The 22928-nt window shown below is 45.2% G+C and overlaps 1 protein-coding gene across 1 annotated transcript; it reads left to right on the plus strand.

Annotated features, from left to right (window-relative positions):
- Window positions 1–717: 717 nt before the first annotated feature.
- Window positions 718–21842, plus strand: LOC129352143 (EMILIN-1-like). The gene is given in 16 exon segments (XM_055021009.1): window positions 718–1168; window positions 3303–3428; window positions 3507–3691; window positions 10722–10841; window positions 10844–10932; window positions 12012–12185; window positions 12260–13085; window positions 13088–13158; window positions 14126–14483; window positions 14913–15110; window positions 15209–15457; window positions 16527–16715; window positions 17233–17340; window positions 18100–18117; window positions 18598–18732; window positions 18804–21842. Coding segments are annotated over 16 exon segments (3309 nt in total). The 5' UTR covers window positions 718–1028; the 3' UTR covers window positions 19127–21842.
- The last annotated feature ends 1086 nt before the right edge of the window (window positions 21843–22928 follow it).

Below are 22928 nucleotides of genomic sequence, written 5' to 3' on the forward strand. Positions count from 1 at the left end.
CCTCCAGCGCGCCGCGCCATGCAGGGTCAAGCTGACGTTCAGAACCCGGCTGCAGACCGACTTCCGCTTCCTCTGAGGAAAGAAGTGAGGTTCTGGATTTCTAGTTCTGGTCTGCCCAAAACTGATGTTTCTTCTTCTGTGGTTTCTGTTGAAGCATCTTTCGCAAAATTCCGGCCTCTGCTGCAACCTGGAAACCAGAGAACCTGGTTTCCAGGACCAGCAGCAAACGGACCAGCAGCAGACGCAGGTCCGGTTTGCCTGCAGGCCATCCAGGTGAGGGGGCAGAGCCTGAGGGGTCAGAAGGTCAGATGGCCTGAAGAAGAACCGGGTTGGTTCTGATCAGTGGTGGCTCTACAAATCTCCTCAGCCCGTGCAGAACCTTCAAGTTCTGGTTCAGACCCGCTGAGTCTCAGTTCTGATCATACAGGTGGAACAGATGAATTCTGGGTAACTTCAGCCATTCAGGGTCAGAACCCGGTTGGGTCAGAATCAGGTTGGGGGTTAAATTCCATCCTGAGGAAACTTCGTTTTTTTTATTTTGTGTGTTAATTAATAAATGAATAATAACACTGAAAACAAGAAGCAGCCGGATGCCTGACCCGAACCGAGACGAACCTCTTCGGACTCGACCCGGTCCAGGTGTGGCTGCAGCCGCCCGGCTCCGGTTTCTCCTCCGGCGTGGGCGGGGTCAGTGATGAAGAGGAGGAGCAGCTGGTCTCGGTTCAGTCTGTCGCAACTTTTTCCTCTCTTTTGTTTCTCAGATTCTGATGGACCCTCGGCAGCTCACCAAACCGGGCCAAAGCGGGTCCAAGGCAGGATAGGAGTGGGTCCGAGCAGGATAAGCGCGGTGCGGTTTTCCGCTGTGGATCTGGACTCTGTTTGGATCAGAACCGTAACATGAATCGGTAGGACTGACTTCTCGGAACTTTTTTTGCCGTCTCCATGGAGATGAGGGATATTCCCGCCATCTAAGCAGTTGATCACGTGGTGATCAGGGATCGATAGGCTCATTGATCGTATTGATCGGGATGGGCGCGCTCCCGTTGCTTTTGCTCGTGCTCTGGATTTGCGAGCACGCCAGGAGCACGTTCCCGATGCGCGCCTCCTACAGCCTGTACGCCGGCGGGAACGCGCACGCGCACGGAGCCCGAGCGGCCAGCAGACACAGGTAAGATGACACGTGCACGGAAACGGTGATGATGAGGAGGTGAAGCAGGGGCGATGACGTCACTGGGCGCGTGCACGTGTGTGTAGAAATCTGTTGATTTGAGTTTAAAACGCTGAGAACCAGAACCTTTCTGATGGGAGGGCTGCTGGTTGGAATCAGATTGGAATCTCGTTCTGGTTCCGTTTGCTGAGACGGTTCTGACAAACGGGCTGCAGGTCCGAGTTCTGGCTGAGTCAGACCTTCTACTGGGTCAGAGAACCAGGAGGTTCTTCCCTTCATGTGGCGGTTCTGATCCGGAGCAATGATGTCGTTTGGGTTGGGTTTGGGTTCTGATGTCACTCATTCCTGAAACATTATCCCATGGTTCTGCTGGGACTGGGTCGGAACCTCTTGCATTGCTTTCTCTACATAAACACTGAAAGCAAACATGGAGACATTGGATCCGGATCTCAGAAACCGTACAGAACCAAAATGTTCTGTTGGACCAACATGGCTCTTAGACAGAGAGCCGAACTGGACAGCAGATTCTGAATGCAAATCAAGTCCAGAACTTCCTGTGGAAAGCAGAGTTTAGTTTTTCTGGTTCAGGTTCTGTTAAAATAGGGTCGGGTCGGGTCAGGTCAGTCATTCCTCTGGAGCCAAATGGGATGATTCAATTTAGTTCATCGAGACACTGAAGTGAAGTGAACTGAACCAAATGTGAACTGAATTTAAACTGAAATAACCTGATTCTGACCCGTCTGACCCAATGTGCTGGTACTTCCACCTGAACCCAGTCACCAGTCCAGACAGCGCTGATGAAGCTGATGAAGATGAGCAGCTGCTCAGATATTTCAGGAATTTATCAACAAATAGTCCCCATGTTGTCAGTGTGAGCGGCTCATGAATCATTATCTGCTGCAGTCGAATCAAACTGTTTCAAACTCTGAAGAAATTCTGCAAATTTCAAAGATGTGAAATAAATCAGTGAAATAGTGAAATGAGTGGCACGGTGCGTTAGTGGGAGTGGTTAGTGGGACGGTGGTTTAGTGGGACGGTGCGCTAGTGGGACGGTGGTTTAGTGGGACGGTGCGTTAGTGGGACGGTGGTTTAGAAGGACCGTGGTTTAGTGGGACGGTAGTTTAGTGAGTCAGTGATTTAGTTGGACGGTGGTTAGTGGGACGGTAGCTTAGTGGGTCAGTGGTTTAGTGGGATCTGGTTAGTGGGACGATGGTTTAGAAGGACCATGGTTTAGTAGGACGGTAGTTTAGTGGGTCAGTGGTTTAGTGGGATCTGGTTAGTGGGACGGTGGTTAGTGGGATGGAGGTTTAGTAGGATGGTGCGTTAGTGGGATGGTGGTTTAGAAGGACCGTGGTTTAGTGGGACGGTAGATTAGTGGGTCAGTGGTTTAGTGGGATCTGGTTAGTGGGACCATGGTTTAGTGGGATGGAGGTTTAGTGGGACAGTAGCTTAGTGGGTCAGTGGTTTAGTGGGATCTGGTTAGTGGGACGGTGGTTTAGTGGAATGGAGGTTTAGTGGGACTGTGATTGAGGCCGTGGAGGAGCTGTTATGCTTGCCTCGCACTCACGCCACTCACTGTTGTTTTTGGCCTCCCACGAAAATGCTTTCTCTACCTCTGAAGAGATGTACATCTGCAGAAATCCAAAAGACTCAGAAAACTGATTCAGAATGGAATTGAACATCACCACTGGCCCAGCACCATCCTGGTCTCTATGGAAACAGTGGCTGTTCAGATGTGTCTGTCTTTCTCGACAAAAATATGTCAACACAGAGACACATTCATCCTGACCTGCTGACCTCACCACAGAGTTTCATGTGACATTAAGCTCTCTCAAGAACAACAAGTCTTCTTTTCCAGACTTCAGAGGGCCTCAACAGTTAGAAACCAGTCAGGAACCAGTCAGAAACCAGTCAGAAACCACTTTGATGTTTTGGACTGGTTGGATGTTGCAGGCAGCTGGATTTGGACCTCAATGATTTCTTCTTCTTTGGATGTTTTGTTTCTCCTCTTGTACTTCCAGAGCTAAAACTGAACCATAAACTGTGACATCCCAGAACCAGAGCCCTCCACTGTGTGTCCCAGAACTGGATCAGAACCAGAACCCACTTTTTAAACTGTGTGTCTGTCTTGAAGGAACTGGTGTGCGTTCGTCCTCACGAAGACTGTGAGCTGCGTGGTGGAGGACGGCGTGGAGACCTACGTGAAGCCCGACTACCACCCGTGCAGCTGGGGCAGCACCCAGTGCAGCCGGGTCGTGGTGTGAGTGACCGCTGACCCATTTCTGACCCGGCCTCTCAGAACCGGCGCACTGAGCCTCCATGTTTGGTGTCTCCGCAGCTACCGGACCTACATGAGGCCACGCTACAAAGTGGCCTACAAAACCGTGACGGAGATGGAGTGGAAGTGTTGCCATGGTTACAGCGGAGAGGACTGCAGCATCAGTCCGGCTGGCGGCGGAGCAGGAAGTCACACGTCCAATGGAGCGGGGACAGGAAGTGGTTTTGGAATCGGACAAAATGGAGGTAACAAAGAGTCTGATCTTTGCCACTAGGTGGCAATGTTTTTATTGAGTCTACACAAATAATAAAAACTACTGCCAAGTCCCTAAATATTAAAACAAGTTTAATTTGTTTTTAATCTTAGAGCCTTTGATTAAATGTCACTAAAACTGACATTTAAGAGGTGAAAACGATGGGGGCCATTTGTAAAGTTACACAGTCAAACATTAAAAGGAACCACAATTAGTAATAAAAATAGACTTTATTTTGGGAAATATTTTGTTTAGATGTAAAAGCAATACAGTAGTAACACTGGGTTTTTTAGTTTTTATAAATTTTAATAAAATATTGTCGCAGGAATGTTGTTCACGCTGCAATGCATTCTGGGTAAATGATGTGTAATGGTCCAACTGCCTGGCTCATCCAGTGATGAGTAACATTATTATTAAGCCTTTTAATTTGAACTGGAGCATTGAAATAAATCAGAACTAGAAATAACCGGTGATGAGGAGGAGGAGCAAACAGAGGAAGAGGAAGAGCTGCCTTCAGCTGCATAATGAAACAATGAATGAAACTCACTTCCGGTCTCTGTGTTGTCCGGTACCTGGTTCTGGAGCTCTGAGTCCGGTTTGGAAATAGCTGTTACTGGTGGTGGTTTCACATTCAGTACCGGTGATCCGAGAAGGACCTGCTGCAGCAAACAGGAAGGGGCGGGACGGACCGCTGTCAATCTCAGACCTTATTTGGAAATGGGACCATTGCACTCCGGAAGTGAAGGGGGCACGTTTCCTCTATCATCCTATTTTTTCTATTTAATAAGGAAGCCAGGAATCATATAAGCAAGCTAAATATTAGTTTACAAATAAATATTTGGCTCCAAATTATATTTAGTTTACAGTTAGTATATGATATTTAGGTTTAAATTCTTCTAAATAGTTGTATATTAGATATTTAATTGTGAACTGAATGTTTATTTTGTAAGCTAAATATTGAACTTCCTAAATGTTAGACAATTTCTTGCTAAATTTAATTTAGCAAGAAATTAAATTAACTTGTTAACCAAATATTTACTTTGAAGACGACTTCCGGTTTGCCATGCGGTCAGGGTAGACGTAGCAACGGACGGCTCCGGTAAAATCCAACCTTTAATTAAACTCACCCCACAGAAAGCTAATTTTACGCCTCCAATTAATATAAAACTTTTTGGCTAGTGTTTTGATTATATATCCACTAGTAATGGCTGGTAAGAGCATGAAAGGAAGTAAGAAAGAGGACGCTAGCTTAACGCTAGAAGCTATCACCGCACTACTTCAGCAGCACGGTGAGGATCTGAAGTCTGAGTTCGGGTCCTCTGTCAACATGTTAAGCTCCAAGCTGGATCAGGTGCGCAGGCCTTGGAAGAACAGGCTGAACAAGTCTCCTCTTTGGAGCTCGCGACAGAGGATCTGGGCCAGCGGGTGGCTAGCCTCGAAGACTCGTGTGCTGCTCTCCGTGAAGACAATGCTAAGCTAAAGGACAAGGTGACTGACTTGGAGAGCCGCAGCAGACGACAAAACATCCGTATCCTCGGCCTACCCGAAGACACTGAAAGTGGGCGCCCTACTCATTTCTTCTCCAACCTTCTCTGCGAACTTTTTGGGAAAGAGGTGCTCCCGACCCCACCAGAGCTCGACAGAGCACACCGCTCTCTGGCAGCGAAGCGGCCCGCAGGACGTCCACCTCGCCCGGTGATCCTCCGCCTGCATCGGTACCTGGTCAAAGACCTCATCATCCGGGAAGCCAGGAGGAGAGGAAATTTCGACTACAAAGGCGCGTCTCTTCGTATTGTGGAGGACTACAGCCCAGACGTGCTGGCCCAGCGGGCAGAATATAAGGACGTCATGGCGGATCTCTACAAGCGGGGCCTGAGGCCGGCTCTTCTCTTCCCAGCCCGTCTTCGCATAACGCAGCCCAACGGTGTCAAGAAACTCCTTGGTTCGGTGGAAGAGGCTCAACAGTTCATCAAGAGGCTTCCAAAACCACAGGAAGTCCAATAAAGGAGCAACACTCTGCCGGGGGTTTACTCCAGAAACAGGGTGGGCTGCTTATCTCGGGGCACAGCAGGTACTGTAAATATAGCCTGTTGTCATTTAACCCTACTCATAATGGTGGTTTGGGGTCTGGCCACCGTTTAGCTGTTGCTGGACTTTATGAATGGAGGTGTAGATTCATTAATACCTTTTTGTTCTGTCCCAACAGTTTTCAAAGCCTTTTTTTAATACCACTCCCTGTGATTACTTAAGCCTTAAACATTGCTATTTTTTTATAGTGTTCATGGAGGCCAGTAAAAGGTGTCTTCAAAATCTTCATCACTGTGGGGGGTCTACACCTACTCCATGCCTACTAGGAGCAGTGGTTAGTTTGCTATTGTTAAGTCTGTTTTTTCTAGTTCTTATTCTGAGGTTGTTAGCTACTGGAAGATTGGGTCTTTGAGAATGTTGTTTGAAGAGCTTGCTGCCACATTGTTGTTTTTTGTTTGGCAGCTGTTTAAGTTTGGGGGGAATGTTAAGAGGGAGGATAAGGTCACCATCAGAGGTCTTGCAGGTTACTGTAATTTTTTATTTTCTTTTTCATCTCTTTTGTTCCATCCTCTGCCTGCCATATTCTTATTGTACCTGTCAAAGTAAGATAACACACAAACTTTGAAATCATGAGTCAACACTTGCAATTTTTAAGCTTGAATGTCAAAGGTTTAAACCACCCAGTCAAGAGAAGGAGGTTTTTTCCCATATTAAACGATTTAAAACGGATGTGGCGTTTCTGCAGGAGACTCACATCAGAGGCTCAGACGGGGGTCGTCTCCTGACATGTTGGAAGGGACAATGTTTTCACCCATTTTCAGGTAAAGGCACGGGGGTCTCTATACTGATCAGCCAGAATACTCCATTCGAGGCCGATAATGTGGTAGCTGATAAAACAAGGCAGATTTATTATAGTTTGTGGGAAATTGTACGACACCCTGGTCGCCTTGGTCAATGTTACGCTCCTAATACAGATTATGAGAATTTTTTTAAACAACTATTTTCTTCCCTACCTGACCTTAATAAATATTCATTGGTCCTAGGGGGTGACTTTAACTGTTGGCTGGACCAGTTTTGGACCGCTCGTCTCTTAAAGTAATGTCATAAGCAAGTCTGCATCAGTCATCCAAACCTTTTTATCTGAATATGGGCTGTGTGATGTGTGGCGTACTTTAAATCCAGACAAGAGGAGTTCTCCTACTTCTCACATGTACATAAAACTTATTCGAGAATTGATTATTTTATCACAGATACTAAATGGCTACAGCAGATCCGTTCCTGTGACTATCAAAGCATAGTTATTTCAGACCACGCCCCACTTACTTTGTCACTGTCCCTTCCTCACTTCCCCCTAAGAACTGGACCTTGGCGTTTCAATTCAACCCTGCTGTCGGATGAAAACTTTGTACAGTTATACAAGATGAGATATGTTTCTTTTTTGCTACAAACTCCTCCCAAGAGATCTCCAGTCTTGTGGTTTGGGATGCTTTTAAGGCCTATATCAGAGGCCAGATGATTGCCTATTCAGCAAAAATTAAAAAACAGTCCACCCATGAACAGAACAACTAATTCAACAAATCAAAGAGATTGACGTAAAATATGCTCTGAATCAGTGTCCTGAACTGTTTAGAAGACGTATTGAACTTAAACAAGGCTTGACCTACTGACAACACACTCAGCTGAACGCCTGCTTTTACACAACAAATCCAAATTTTATGTGCATGGCGACAAACCCGATAAATTATTAGCAACCATGCTTAAGGGCTCGAGGGCAAAGCAAACTATTTCTAGAATTCGAAAACAAGATGGCAGTATAGTCACAGATCATTGTCAAATTAATGATGCATTTAGAAACTTTTATGAGGAGCTCTACAGCTCACAATCACAACCCAATCCTAACATGACTGATGATTTTCTAGCTAAACTACACATCCCTGTAATTTCACCAGAACTTAAGAACAGGTTAGATGAACCCATTTCCCAGGCAGAAGTCTCCCTAGCAATAGCTTCAATGCAATCTGGTAAATGCCCAGGACCGGACGGTCTTCCCTCAGAATTTTTCAAACAATTCTCAGACTTACTCTCAGTGCAGCTCAGCTCCTCTCTTACTGATTGTTTAACACGGATCCCTCCCTCAATCATTTACGAAGCTTGTATTACACTGATTTCAAAAAAAGGCAAAGATCCTGTGAAATGCGCCTCATATAGACCCATCTCTCTCCTAAATACAGATGCTAAAATTTTAGCCAAATTCTTTCCCGTAGACTTGAAACTGTTCTACATCAATTATTTCTAAAGACCAAACAGGATTTATTAAAGGTCGACACTCGTATTTTAATGTTAGAAGGTTGTTTAATATCATGTATTCCAGTGCCACAGATTCGGATGAGTGTGTTGTCTCCTTGGACGCTGAAAAAGCCTTTGACCGGGTTGAGTTTGACTATCTTTTTGCTGTTCTTAGTAGATTTGGCTTCGGAGGAAACTTCATTCATGGATTAAACTATTATACCAGCAACCGTCTGCCGTGGTTTGTACCAATTTTCAGACTTCAAAACCATTTAAATTACAGAGAGGCACCCGGCAGGGCTGTCCTCTTAGCCCCTGCTTTTTGATCTGGCTATAGAGCCCCTCGCCATTGCACTTAGGACCAGTAAAGATATCCGGCATTTGGAGGAATGACATGGAACATAGAGTGTCGCTTTATGCAGATGACCTTTTACTTTTTATTTCCAAACCATCAACCTCACTGCCTTTTGTTCTGGATGTATTAAATGAGTTTGGTCAGATTTCTGGATATAAGCTGAACCTTACTAAAAGTGAACTTTTTCCCATAGGTAATAAAGCTAATACGTCAGAGTTGTCAAATCTCCCGTTTAGAATCGAAAACAAAAATTCACATACCTTGGCATCACAGTGACAAATAAACATAAACATTTGTTCAAGGAGAATTTGATCCAACTGTTGAACCAAGTGAAGGGATCCCTTACAAAGTGGACGCCCTTTTCCATGTCCCTTGTGGGGCGTATTACTCAATTAAAATGAATATACTACCCAAATTTTTATACCTCTTTCAGGCATTACCAATTTTTATTCCTGGTACTTTTTTTAATGAGCTAGACTCAACTTTTTCGTCCTTCATCTGGCGGGGTAAACGCCCAAGGCTCAATAAATTACAACTCCAAAAACCTAAACAACAGGGGGGGTTTGCCTTCCCCAATTTCCGGTTTTATTACTGGGCCGCCAACCTTAGATGCTTAGTGTTTTGGTATTTTTATCATAACCAGGGTGGCTGTCCTGACTGGGTGGCTATGGAGCTGCGCAGTGGTAATGATATATCCATCCCGGCTGTGCTCTGTTCCCCCTTCCACTCTTCGTCTAAAACCATTTTAAACCCTGTAGTGAAACACTCACTGAAAATTTGGGGCCAGTTTAGAAAATACTTTGAACTCCATGATTTTTCCCTCCTAAGTCCACCACCTTTTTAGACCATCTGTTCAGGATGGGGTGTTCTTAGAGTGGCACCGGAAGGGGCTTACTCATTTTAAAGACCTTTTCATGGAGAAGAGTTTGGCATCCTTTGAGGACTTGGCAATAAATATGGTTTACCTAAATCTCACTTTTTTTAGATATTTGCAAACCAGAAACTTCATTTAGTCTCACTTATCAGGCTCAGTTTCCCTGCCAGAGGACACTTTATTGGAAACTATCTTATCATTGAACCCGACTCGTAAAGGTATGGTTTCGTGGCTTTATAGTAAAATGTTGAGTTTGACGGAGACCTCCTCATCTAATCTTAAAACTTCATGGGAAGAGGACTTGGATATTACTATACTGGATGACACATGGGACTCTATACTTAAACTAGTGAATACAACATCTTTGTGTGCACGCCATTGTCTCATTCAGTTCAAAATAGTACACAGAGCCCATCTTTCCAAAAGCAAACTATCTCGTTTTTATCCAGAAGTCACCCCATACTGCGACAAATGCAAAACTGCCGTAGCCACACTGGTTCATATGTATTGGTCCTGCCCCGCTGGGTCACTTCTGGAAAGATGTCTTCCGTACGATGTCTGGTTTGGCCGGAGTGGTGGTGACACCTTGCCCTCTCTTGGCCTTTTCGGTTTTAGTGGAAAGGAGTTGCCTTTATCGGCTTCTAAACGAAGGCACTGGCATTTTGCTCACTGCTAGCGAGGCGCACAGTTCTGACCAGGTGGAGGGGTGCTGCTCCTCCTACTCATAAACAGTGGATATTGACCTTATGTCATGTCTGAAACTGGAAAGAATTAGATGCTCTCTTCAACACTCAACTGGTAAATTTGAAGAAACATGGGGGCCCTTTCTCAACTCTTTTCAAAATATGCAATGATGTTCCAGATCAATTAGGTAAACACATTTTATCAAAATTTGTTTCCATTCTTGACAGGGATGGGAACGTAGTGCATTGGCCTTCTGAGCAGTGACTTGGGTGGGCTGAATGGGATTAAGTTGAGGGATTAATTAACCTTTTTTTTTGTTTTTTTTTTGTTTTGTTTTGTTTTCTTTGTTTCTTCTTTTTTTTCATATATTATTCTATGTCGGATAAACACTTCTTTGTATTCGCAAACTGTATGTATGAATGGAAAGAAAAACCTCAATAAAAATACAGTGATTAAAAAATATTTACTTTGAAGACTAATACTTAGCTTGTTAGCTACATTTGTAGTTTGAAGCAAAATATTTTGTTTGGAAACAAAATATTTCAATATTTAGTTAGAAACTGTGACATTTATAAATCAATAAAATGCTAACCCTTAATTCTCTCTTATAAACTGCGAAGTAATAAATTATTGTGGTTAATTTTTGACTGAGTAACTTACCTAACAAGAAACTCACAGGAAACTTCAGACATGTTATCATTTCTCTTTCATTTCGTTCCAGTTGATGCGGTTTGATTTCTGCTGTTGGTGTCTGAACATGAAACCTGAAAGCTGGGTCCGTTCCTTCCCTTCCAGGACGACAGGACCGGGAGGAAATCAAGAGGTTGGAGGAAAAGATCCAGAGGCTGACGGACAAGCTGCAGGATTTCCAGTCCACCATGAATGAACACCTCCACCACGAACCTGTCAGACCCGGAAAAAACCCGCAGATGCTGCGCCACCCGAAATCAAAGAGACGATTCACAGCATTCAGACCAAACTGGACCAGCTGGACAACCGAACCAAGGTGCACAGCAGTAGGGTCACGGTCTTCTTCTGTGGTCTGGATGATTAGTCTTTAGACCTCCTAGTCTTGGAGGTTTGGAAGGTCTTCTTACCATCATCCTAACTCACTTCAGATATTCTCTCAAGTCCATTTATCAAACTGATGATTTATTTAACCTCAGAAATAAGTCCCAAATTAGTACATTTCAATTGGCCTAATTATCGACTTTCTCTAGAGCAGGGGTGTCAAACTCCAGTCCTCGAGGGCCACTGTCCTGCAGTATTTCGATGTGCCACAGGTATCAAACACAGGAATGAAATGGCTTAATTACCTTCTCCTTGTGCAGATCAGTTCTCCAGAGTCTTAATGACCTCATTATTCTATTCAGGTGGTGCAGCAGAGACACATCTAAAGGTTGCAGGACACCAGCCCTTGAGGACTGGATGTTGACACCACTGATCTGGAGATTCAAGTAGGGTCTGTAGCTAGACCACATCAGAGCATTTATACAACTTTCATCCCAAAGAAACATGACATAGAATAAACAAGACAAATAAAAAGCTCAGCAATTAAAACTGTTTTCACAAAATAGATTTATTCAGGGTGTGCACCGCTAATTAAAACTTTAGCTACCCTACCCAGAAACCACTAATGAAGAATATTAGTTCTGCTAATGCTAAAATGCTACACCAACATGATATTTCATGGAAGCTAATGCTAAAGTGCTTCACGAGCATATTTACTGGACACTAATGCTAAATCTTCATATAAACCATGTGTCACGAGCAAAATATATGTAAATTTTTGTGTTTATTTAATTAAAAACCTGTTTGTCTGTGTGTTGTACTTTTTTGTTAGCATAATTCATTCATTTGTTGCTTTCCTGCCATTTGCTCAAAAACGATGGATGCTTGGTTAAATAGTTGGTTGGATGGTTGAACTTACCATCAAACCAAACAACGATCAATGAGCAATGATCATTGAACATTGAGTGGTTCAATGATCATTGATCATGTTCAACCAGTCATTAAACATGATTGGTTCAATGGTTGGTTGATTGGTTGGTTGGATGCTAACCGCACTTGCTTGTGTCCCATCAGGCTCATGATAAAACTCTGGTGAGCATTAACAACCACCTGGTGAACGGGAAGGGCAACGATCTGGACGGAGACGTTTCCCCTGGAGGATTGAGTGGAGACCAGCTGAGCTCCCTGAAGGAGAGCATCCTGAAGGAGCTGGAACGCCGAGTGCTGCTGTCCTGCTCCTCCTGTCAGGTAAATCCTCCGTGTTTGGCTCCGCTCGCCGTCCGGGCCGTTGGGAATCTCACGCTGTGCTCTGTCGCTCCCAGGCCGGCGTGGAGGACCTGCGGCGCCAGCAGCAACAGGACCAGGAGAGGATCCGCTCTCTGGAGAAGCAGCTGAACGATGCCAACGTTCGCCACCGACAGGATGCCGAAAGGCTTCGACTGGAGCTGCAGCGTTCCCAGAGATGCTGCAGCTCCATTGACGACCTACAAAACCGCATGAGCGACGCCGAAAACAAGATCAGCTCTGCCTCAGAGAGCTTCAACATCCTGCTGGGCCGCCTGAGCCCCGGCAGCGACAGAGGAGAGTCCCAGGGAGGGGGAGGAGCTACTGGAGGGGTAACTACAGGCGGGGCAATTGGAGGGGGAGGGGCTAGTGGAGGACGCAATGGTTTGACCGATGTTCGGGCAAATCTCCTGAAGGACTTGGAGCTCAGCATCAACAGCAGCGTTCTCCAGGTGTGCTCTCACCTGCAGGCTGACCTGAGGGAGTTTGTCCAGAGAGAGCTGGACGACCTGCGGACGGCGTTCTCACACCGCTTTGACGACCGCACCTTCAGGATCGAAGACGTGGAGCTGGAGGTGCAACAGCTGCAGAGCAACCTGCTGGAGCAGGACAGGAGAGTGTCAGCGTTGGAGAACCAGACGGCCGAGACGAGGAAGAGGATGGAGGAGTGCCACTGCTCGGGTGGGCGAGGGGCTTCTGAAGCAGGTGGAGGTAAAGGAGAAGAAAGAGGCGGAGACACGGGGGAAGGTTTCACCAGATCGTATGGAGGTGGAGCAGGAAGTGCTGGATCAGTTGGAGGAACAGGTTTATCTGGCGGGAGAGAAAACACGACCAAGAAATCTCTGGAGTGGAGAGTTGTGGTGGACGGGGTCAGATTCGACACTTCAACACTCGACTGAAGGACCTGTCGGTGTCTGGAGACTCTCTGCATGACCGGGTGAGTTCAGCGCTCCACCTTCTCCAAAACACGGTTTGAGTTACCGACACGAGGAGAGTTGTAGCTGAGACCAGATCCGATGAAAACACACTGACTTCAGCTCCAGGGAAAACTTCTAGGAAAAACTAGGGGTGCACTGATTTATCGGCCAGCTGATTTCCTTAATATTGGGAGATCAGTGATCGGCCAATTCTTATATGTGAAGCCGATCTTATCCACAGATGTTGATGTCAACCTCGGCAAAAGTCTAGAAATCAACCTCTGTGCTCTTCTTTTTTCCTGTGAGAGGTGTGACTGACAGACCAGCCGACCAGTCACTCAATATACTCTCTTGGTATATTGAGCAACATTTCAGACAAAATTAGAATCAGTAAGTTAGCCTTTTTAAAAGATCAGTAATCAGCGATCGGTCAGAAAACTGCAGTCGGTTCACTCTCAGGAAAACCTCTCATAAAAAATGTTCCTGTTTTAGGTCAGACTTAGATATTATGACAATAACATCGTAATATTACAAGGAAAACATAATAATAACACAAGAATAAACTAATAATTCTAATATTTTGAGAATGAAGTAGTAATTTTAAATTCCCTTCATGAAATAAATAAAACAACAAAATGAGGAATGTTGAACAGCTGGTACTTTTTTTACACATAAGTCAGATTGTTATCGGCAGAAGATCTTTGAAACGAAAATGGTTCATGTCACATCCTGATAACATTATGACTTTATTCTCGTCATTTAAAAACAGTGAAACCTCTGGTTCTGGTTCTGGTCGTGTTGCTCCGTTGTAGAAACAGGATAATTCGGTTCTGATGTACCGTCAGTAAAAATCATCCTGTGTATTTCCATACATGTAAATATACGTTTTCAGCTGTAGGTTCTCTGCTCATGTACTGGTGCTGGTTCTGTGATGCTGATGGAATCCTGAGCTGTGATTGGCTGATGCGGTCCAAACGGTCTGTCCAGGTTCTGGACCTGAGCCACGACGTTCAGGCGATCAAGTCACTGACCGGTGACAATGGTGAGAACTTCAACCGCATCGTGATGGAGGTGGAGATGCTGGGCCAGGACTGTGAGCTGTGCAGCCGCGTGGAGGCGGAGCTGCAGAACCTCCGGAACCGGTCCCAGGACCTGAGCGCCATGCAGGAGGCGCTGCTGAACCTGGAGAGCCACGTCGGCACCATCCAGACCCGGCTGGACTCCGAGGGCGGCGACTGCAGCCGGGTCTGCTTGCCGCTGCAGGACGACGTCCGCTCGCTGCGAGACGAGGTCCGGAGATGCTCACAGCGCTGCGGAACCGGGACCGGGACCGACTCCTTCACAGGTCAGCCCCACCTTCATCACTAAGGGAAGCAGCTACAGGTTCTGGTTCTGGGCGGATAACATCAGCTGTTTTTCAATTTTCTGGAAGTTTGTTCCAGATCTGTGGTGCATAGAAGCTGAATGCTGCTTCTCCATGTTTGGTTCTGGATCTGATGCAGAGCAGAATCAGAACCAGAACCTGAGTGGTTGGGAAGGTTGATCTTTAATGTGGTGCTACACCGTTCAGTGATTCATAAACTACCAGAACTGGGTGGTGTAGAACTGGGTGGTGTCTCTATCCTCTTGGTTCTAGTCAGAACTCCAGCTGCAGGTTCTGGTCTGTCGGTTTGTCAGTCAGACGCTGCAGGAATCAAAGTTTCTCTGATCGGAGACTTTAGTCTCTGGTTCTGAAAATGTTCAGGTGTCGGTTCCACTGGCATTCCTGCTGCAGGGGGCTTGGGGCCGGGCCTGGGCGCAGAGAAGCCTTTAGATGGCCACAGCGTGATCGGAGGATCCTTCAACAGCAACCAGCTGAAGACGCTGCAGGGCGAGCTCGGCGACATCATCTTCACCTTCAGCTCCATCAACGACACGCTGAAGGGCCTGGAGCACAGCGTGCAGAAACATGGCAGCGTCATCACCGACCTGGGTGAGGCCGCCGCCACCACCGCCGCCGCCGCTGCCGCCGCTGCCACCACCACCGCCGCCGCCACCACCGGCTTCACGTCTCCCTCTGACCTTCTGCAGGAAACACCAAGGACAAGATCATCTCTGAGCTGGACAAGATTCAGCAGGAAGTGACGGAGCACGTCCAGAGGAGCCAGGAGCGACTGGACCGGACGGACCGGGACGTCCGCCGCCTCGAAAGCATGCTGGTGGCGGAGATGGGCGACTGCCGGCGCTCTGGAGACGGGCTGGAGAAGAGGCTGTCCAAGCTGGAGGGAGTCTGCGCCAGGCTGGACGGCGTCTCCGACTCCATCTCCAAGGTCAAAGAAGGTCAGATTCACATGAAGCTCTGATGAAGAAGTCTGTGCCTTTAAGGAGAAAAATCCTGATTTCTCCAATCCCAGGAATATTTTGAGCTGCGTTAAAATCTGATTTATGTCCCTGCAAACATCCTCTATGTTTTACCGACAGGAAGTGACGCTCCAAGCTTCCTATTTATGATGTTCGCCCAGTACGGAAAGATGAGGTTCAGGGTTTCCCTCAGAAAACCCGCTGAGCCCTGCAGTGTAGCGCCAGCACCGTCCACCAGGGGCCGCCCAGTTTCTGTTTTAAGTGTAAAATATTAAGTTACTGCAGCACATTGTCAATGACTTTAAACACAACTTTAGAGTCTCATTAATGACAAAGCAAAAACTTACAATTGAAATAAATATTTCAGAAGTTAAATCCCACTTCAAAGCCACTGGTTGATTACTGGTTGAAAACACGTGCGGTCACGTTCACAGCCGGCCCAAGGCATAAATGAACTCAGCAGCTGCTTAAGGTCCCATGAATGTTAACACAGATTCATCTGGAGTTTTAACATTTATTTATTCAGAATAACAATGCTGTAAAATCTGACTTAATGGTTTCAGTATAGATGAATGAAAGTATTTAAAATGTTTATTTAAATGTAAGATTTTATGGAGCTGGCAGGTTTATTGTTTAACAGTTCATAGTTATACTATTTGGTCACCAGAGGAACAATCTGGTTGCTGTTACACTGGGCTCATTAAACCCCGGGCCCTCCCGGGTTTCTCTGAAGTCCTCAGCAGGAAGCGAGGCCCCTGGTCGTATTCTGCCCAAGCCCCCAGACAGCACTGGACCGGCCCTGCTGGTGCTTGGTTTTTAGTAATTGCAGTTGATTCATTAAAGCGATGTTGTTTTTGGTGCCCTGGGTTTTCCTGATCCCGGAGCCTGACGTGTCGGACCGTAACGTGTCGGACCGTAACGTGTCGGACCGTAACGTGTCGGACCGTAACGTGTCGGACCGTAACGTGTCGGACCGTAACGTGTCGGACCGTAACGTGTCGGACCGTAACGTGTCGGACCGTAACGTGTCGCTGGGTTCTGTCTGCAGGCCTGAATCGCCACATGTCGGGTTTGTGGAGCCACGTCTCCGGCCTGAACCAGACCCTCATCCAACATGGAGGAATCCTGGACTCTGTTCAAAAGAACCAGGAGCGGGTCCAGAGCAGGGTGAAGAGCCTGAACTCCAGCCTGGCCCAGGTCCAGAAAGGGCTGCAGACTGGGCAGACTGGGCAGACTGGTGAGCTAATTTCTTCTGCTGCTTTCTGGGTCAGGTGGTTCTGGTTTCCTCCAGTCCAACTCATCCAGACCAGAACCTCTCTTTAAAATGTTCAGAGCTGCTTTTTAAAAGAGGCTCATCGTTCTTGCCGTCAGCTGCTGCCCCCTGCTGGACGCTCAGCGGGAGCACTTTGAGTTACCATGGTTACTGTCTCCATCACCTGAGCTGATGAGCCTCTGCCTCTGATTGGCTCAGGAGAGGAGCGCTCAGCTCCAAGGAGAAACATGAAATGTTTGAATGGTTCATCCATTCAAACATTTCTTAAAAGACTGAAGTCTGCGTTAGGCGTCTTCTCCTATTGCATGATAAACTCCAGGTTTTAACAGCAGAAACTTTAGTTTTATTTATGATCTGAATAAAATTAAACTGTTTGTCTAAAAAAATCTGATTTATGCGGCTAAAATTCTTACAGATTTTTTCTCAGCTGGAAATGCAATTTTTTAATGTTTTTATCATATATCAAAACTTCCTCCCTGAGGCCTTCCAGGGCCTCCAGGAGAGAAAGGCCTGATGGGGCTGCCGGGCCCCCGGGGGCCCCCTGGACCTCCTGGGCTGAAAGGAGACACCGGATCCCGAGGATTTCCAGGTGGAAAGCTTCATTCCTACAGCTCTAAAATAAATCTGGCATCAGTATTAGTTTTTATCCAGATGTGAAAACATTTCTTGAGATTTTTCAAAGGTCAAAAGTGTTTCGGAATCAGCTGTTTTCCACTTCCCTTTAAAGCACACTGCTGGCTGCGCTAGCATTAACCACTAACATAAACTGATGCATCAAAATGGTGTTTAGCAGAAGCTAATGCTAAATGCTAACTTCAACACTGCATTTTGGGATTTCAAACTTTAAAATTGCTGTAACATAAAAGGCAGATTTATATGGAATAGCAAAATGTGACTTTAGTGATACAGAACTTTCATAAATTAACTTTATTATTTACAGTTAACATTTATTCACTCCATCAAACAACTGCATCAAAAAACATGCTTTCCTGATTTTATTGTCTTTATTTCATATATTTAACTTCAGATAGAGTCCAGACAAAACTCCAACACAGATGCTGAACTTTACTCAACTTAAAGTTTACAAAAAAATAAAAAATAAAATTAGCTTCAAAGTTAGCAAAAATGCTAGCTTTGCTATTAGCTGTTATTAGTATTATAATGTGCTCAATAATACATTTGATCAGGTTTAAGAGGAGCAAAATATTTGAAATCATTAGAATATAACTGAAAGAAAATTTTAAAAGTTTTAAAGGTAATTATCACATTTTGATCTCATAATTCATGTCTGATGATCAAAAGCAGCGATGCAGAGCAAGAGAAGCTGATTTCCTCTGTTTTTTTTCAGGTCCTAAAGGTGAACCAGGTACGTCCTGCTGACCTCCAACCGCTCCACGCTGCCTCTGATTGGCTGCAGACAGTCCACGCTGCCTCTGATTGGCTGCAGACGGTCCACGCTGCCTCTGATTGGCTGCAGACGGTCCACGCTGCCTCTGATTGGCTGCAGACGGTCCACGCTGCCTCTGATTGGCTGCAGACGGTCCACGCTGCCTCTGATTGGCTGCAGACGGTCCACGCTGCCTCTGATTGGCTGCAGACGGTCCACGCTGCCTCTGATTGGCTGCAGACGGTCCACGCTGCCTCTGATTGGCTGCAGACGGTCCACGCTGCCTCTGATTGGCTGCAGACGGTCCACGCTGCCTCTGATTGGCTGCAGACGGTCCACGCTGCCTCTGATTGGCTGCAGACGGTCCACGCTGCCTCTGATTGGCTGCAGACGGTCCACGCTGCCTCTGATTGGCTGCAGATGGTCCACGGGGCCTGACCTGTCTCTTCTTGTCCTCAGGTCTTCCAGGTGTGGACGCTCACAGGCCCAGGCTGTCATTCTCTGCAGGCCTCACTGCTCTGAAGGAAACGACAGGAACTGTCGTCTTTAACAAGGTCTTTGTCAACGAGGGCAACTTCTACAACCCGGTGACAGGTGAGCAGGTTCTGGTGGTTCTGGTCCAGCCAGCCACTGTGAGCTCTGATACGTAAACCCATCCTCCACAGGTGTTTTCACCGCCCCGTTGGACGGACACTACTACTTCAGCGCCGTCCTGACGGGACACAAGAACGAGAAGATCGAAGCGGTTCTGGCCAAGTCCAACTATAGCGTGGTCCGGGTGGACTCGGGGGGCTACCAGCCCGAAGACCTGGAGGCCAAGCCGGTGGCCGAGTCAAAGGTCAGCAGCGGCTCGCTGGCCGTGTTCAGCCTGGTGCTGCCGCTGCAGCGCGGCGACACGGTGTGTGTGGACCTGGTGAGGGGGAGGCTGCCCCACTCCCTGGAGCCGCTCACCGTCTTCAACGGCATGCTGCTGTATGAAAACTTATGAACCTGGTGAGTCAGAGACCAGCCAGAGCCGACCGATCCGATCTGCTCAAACCGTGGAGGAGGCTGAAATATTTCCCATGATCCTCCCTGCTCGACTCAGCAGGAAGGATTTTAACTCTGCCTGTGTTCTGTCCAATCAGCAGAGACCTTACCTGGTCACATGACCCAAACTCCTCTGGAGCCAGAACGTTACAGTAATGTTCTGCATTAACGTCCAGATGTTTGACCACAAGGTGGCGCTGCGGATCCGTACCTGGACTGAGGATCTGATTTATGTCTGATAAAATGTTTGGATGTTTTATGGAATGATGTTGATGCACTGCTGCGTCCAATCAGTTGACCTCCTCCGACCTCTAACCCATGCTGTTACCATGACAACCATTAAGGCCACAGCCTACACACACAATATCCAGCTTATTAACGCTGATGAAAGCAAACCTCAGTGGTGGGCACCGCTAGCTGAAAGGTTAGCAGCGCTAACCCTAAAACACTAACCGTAAACATTAGTGTTGCTAACGCTAACACGCTACACCAACATGATAATTGGTGAAAGCTAATGCTAAGCACTAATTTCAACCCTGACTGCACCCATCGTGTCAATGACACTTCCTTCTTGCTCAATAAGTTTCTTTAAAATAAAAAGAAAATGTGAGGAGAGGAAACTGAGCTGCAGACTTCAAAATAAGAGCATGAGTATAAGCGTCTAACTACCAGAAAAATTCAGGAGCCGAAAAACTTCAACTTAAATGCCAAACTTTATTCAAGTAAATTAGGCCTTTAGAATTTATATGAAAAATTTATTTCGGGGAAGCTAAGCTCTTTCAAAGTTAGAAAAAAGCTAAAGCACTATACAAAAAATTAAGTATTAGTGCAATAGCAAGCTAGCACTACTATGATCATAAACATAAGAAAAAACAAAACAATTTCAGGTCTATAGTTGCTGCTCAGTGTGTTTTGTTAAAAATGGCCACCAGGTTCTGCTGTGTCAGGTCGGGACATCTGATACAAAATCACAGTCTTGTTAGTTTTTATGACACATTATTCACTGAATAAAATAATAATACTCTGTGAACGCCACCAAGTGGTCAGGTGAATTTTAGCCAAATTAATCATAAACAAGGTCCTGCTACAGTTCACTTTTAGTTTAAAAAGCATCCAGCATGCTGAGGTGAGTGAAGAATCATTTCCACTCAAGTTATCGCTGGCTTATTGCTGCAGTGTTTGCCTAGCAGCTTTACTGCACATGTGCAGTAAACATGGTGTGTGTCAGGTTAGCTTGAGCAGCAGCAAAGGGAAACAAACTTCGCTCGTCCTGCTGGAGGTTCAACATGTCCGATAACATTCCAGACTCATTTCCCTTTCAGAAAAGAACACTAACGCTCTATATCAACAGAGAGTTTAGCAGATGCTAATGCTAAATTGCTCAATTCAATGTTGATTCCATGTGGCAAAGATAATGCTAAACATTTGCTAAAGTGTTAAGAAAATTAGCGTATTAGCAGAGTTCAGAAATGTTCTGGAGATGTTATGAAGACAAATGAAGCGCTTGTGATCTGGGACCAGACCGGACCGGACCAGGCAGACAAAGTAACCATGACGAAGACCACAGGAAGTCTTCATCACCGGCAAAGAATTAAGAGATTGCTCAAAGTTGCTCCGTATTCGATGTTTCCCCCTCCCAGGCTTCTTCTGGTTAGCAGAAGATGAGTAAATGCAGAGAGAAGTTTTCTTCTCCAGGACGTCGCTATGTGGAAAAGTTATCACACCCCTAGATAAATCCTGTATCTGATTTGATTAACCATCAATCAATCATCATGCTGGAAAACCCTGCGTCTGAATTAAATCAATTCAGGGCAGCAGATGGGGTCAAAGTTCACATTCAGTAGTGCTGCTGCAGCAGCAGGAGGAACAACCGGGTCTCAGGTTGGGGTTTGAATACTTTCTCACAGTAAGTGTGAAATCACTGCAGCTTCTGTTTAGGTTTTAAATGTAATTTATAATCTAAATCTTTACATAATTGGTTAAATACAGAAGAACGAAGCCAGAATATAATAAAACCAGAAATACGTTCAGATCAGGACAGTTGAGTTTATTATTCCAGCTGATTGTTTTTCTACCTGAGGAAACTAAGCATGTGCCGACAGTGGAGAGGAAAACAGGAGGAAATGTTCCAGTATAACTTCCTATAGTTAATATAAAGTCTTATATTTGAATAACTTGTGAACTTATAGTTTACTCAACACAGCATCGTTTTAACTATTATTAAATATCAAATGGCTTTCCATAGAGTACTACAACATTGACCTGCTGCCTGACGTAGAGCTGCAGCAGCTAGATGAGCAGCTTTCTGCTGTTGGGACAGACGTGAAGCATGTAGAGACATTTAAGCTGTGACCGGATGATGAAGACATATCATCATCATCATCACAAACTGTTGATGCTTCCTGAACTTCCTGAAGGACAGTTTTTCACGACTCGGCTGGAAGTGATGTTTGCTTTCTGGAGAAATGTAAAAATGTTTGACCTTCACATTTAAAAACTTCTTGATGCTCTATGATGCAGAATTGGACCTGAACCGACACCAGTTTCTTCACTCAGGATTGTACAGTTGAACATGTTCTGAGTTCATTTCTGGCTTCTGTAGCAACAAATCTCTAAAGCTAAAATGTTTCTGACAAATGTTGTTAGAAGCCTTATTAAATCAATGATTAACTGTTTTTGGTTTTATGGTTGTTTTTAAATTGATGTTTTTTCTCATTTTTCAGACATGGAGCCCAAACCCAGACTGATGATTATAAAAATCTAATTCATTGAAATGAATGAATCATATTTTAATCTACAAAATAAACAACATTTTTAATTAAAAGAGCATTTATTATAACTAAATAGACAAGAACTCAATGTTAAAGATATTTAGTTTATAATCTGTTCACCACAGGTTCAGGAGGTTCTGATCTTTCACATGGAGTTTCTTTAGACATGTGGATGCTAACATTAGCATTAGCAACATGTAGCATTGAGATACTAATTTAGGCTAGCATAGCTTCCGATAGGCTAGTTCCTTTTAGCACAAGTAGAACACAATAACAGTGTTTTCCAGCGTCTGATCAGATCAGTTAGAAGGAGAAATACACCGAGAAAATCAGCTTCGTTGCTTCTGTTAGCGGATGCAGCTGTGCATCAGATTTACGGCTGGAGTAGAAACATAAAGACATAGTACAAAGGTTCCCCTTTGGGACTGTAAAAAAATAATTGCATTAAAATTTTGAACTTTTTCAAAATTACAGTTTTTTTGTTTTCCATCATTGTTGCTATGGATGCCAGTTGTGCGTCAGATTTACAGGCGTATCAGAAACCAGCAATACAAAAGTTCCACCAGAACCTTTATATGGAAAGACAATAAAACATGTTTGATAGAGTTTTATTCAGTGGTGTCTGACATGAGTCCCTCTGCTCAGCTCCAGCTGTGTTGGAGAACAGATGCTGAATGTTTTGGTGTTTGCTGCTGATCTTGCTGCAGAATTATTATTAATAACTAATAATCATTTCTGCACCGACAGAACGGTCCAGTTTCCTCAGACACAAATGGAAATTCACTTGATTAATAATAATGTTTTAGTCTAATTGATCGGACACAGACTAGCGCAGATAATCCTGCACACTGCCAGGCAGCTGGCTCAAAGAAAGATGCTCATAAACAAACAAAATTATGTTTGGTGATCAATCAGTGAAATGTAATATTCTAGAGGATAAATGTTATAAATAAATTAGTTTCTCTATTTCAGCTCATGCTAATGTATCAA

Source organism: Poeciliopsis prolifica, unplaced genomic scaffold, assembly GCF_027474105.1.
Source record: "Poeciliopsis prolifica strain line A6 unplaced genomic scaffold, Auburn_PproV2 SCAFFOLD073, whole genome shotgun sequence".
Taxonomy (NCBI): Eukaryota; Metazoa; Chordata; class Actinopteri; order Cyprinodontiformes; family Poeciliidae; genus Poeciliopsis; species Poeciliopsis prolifica.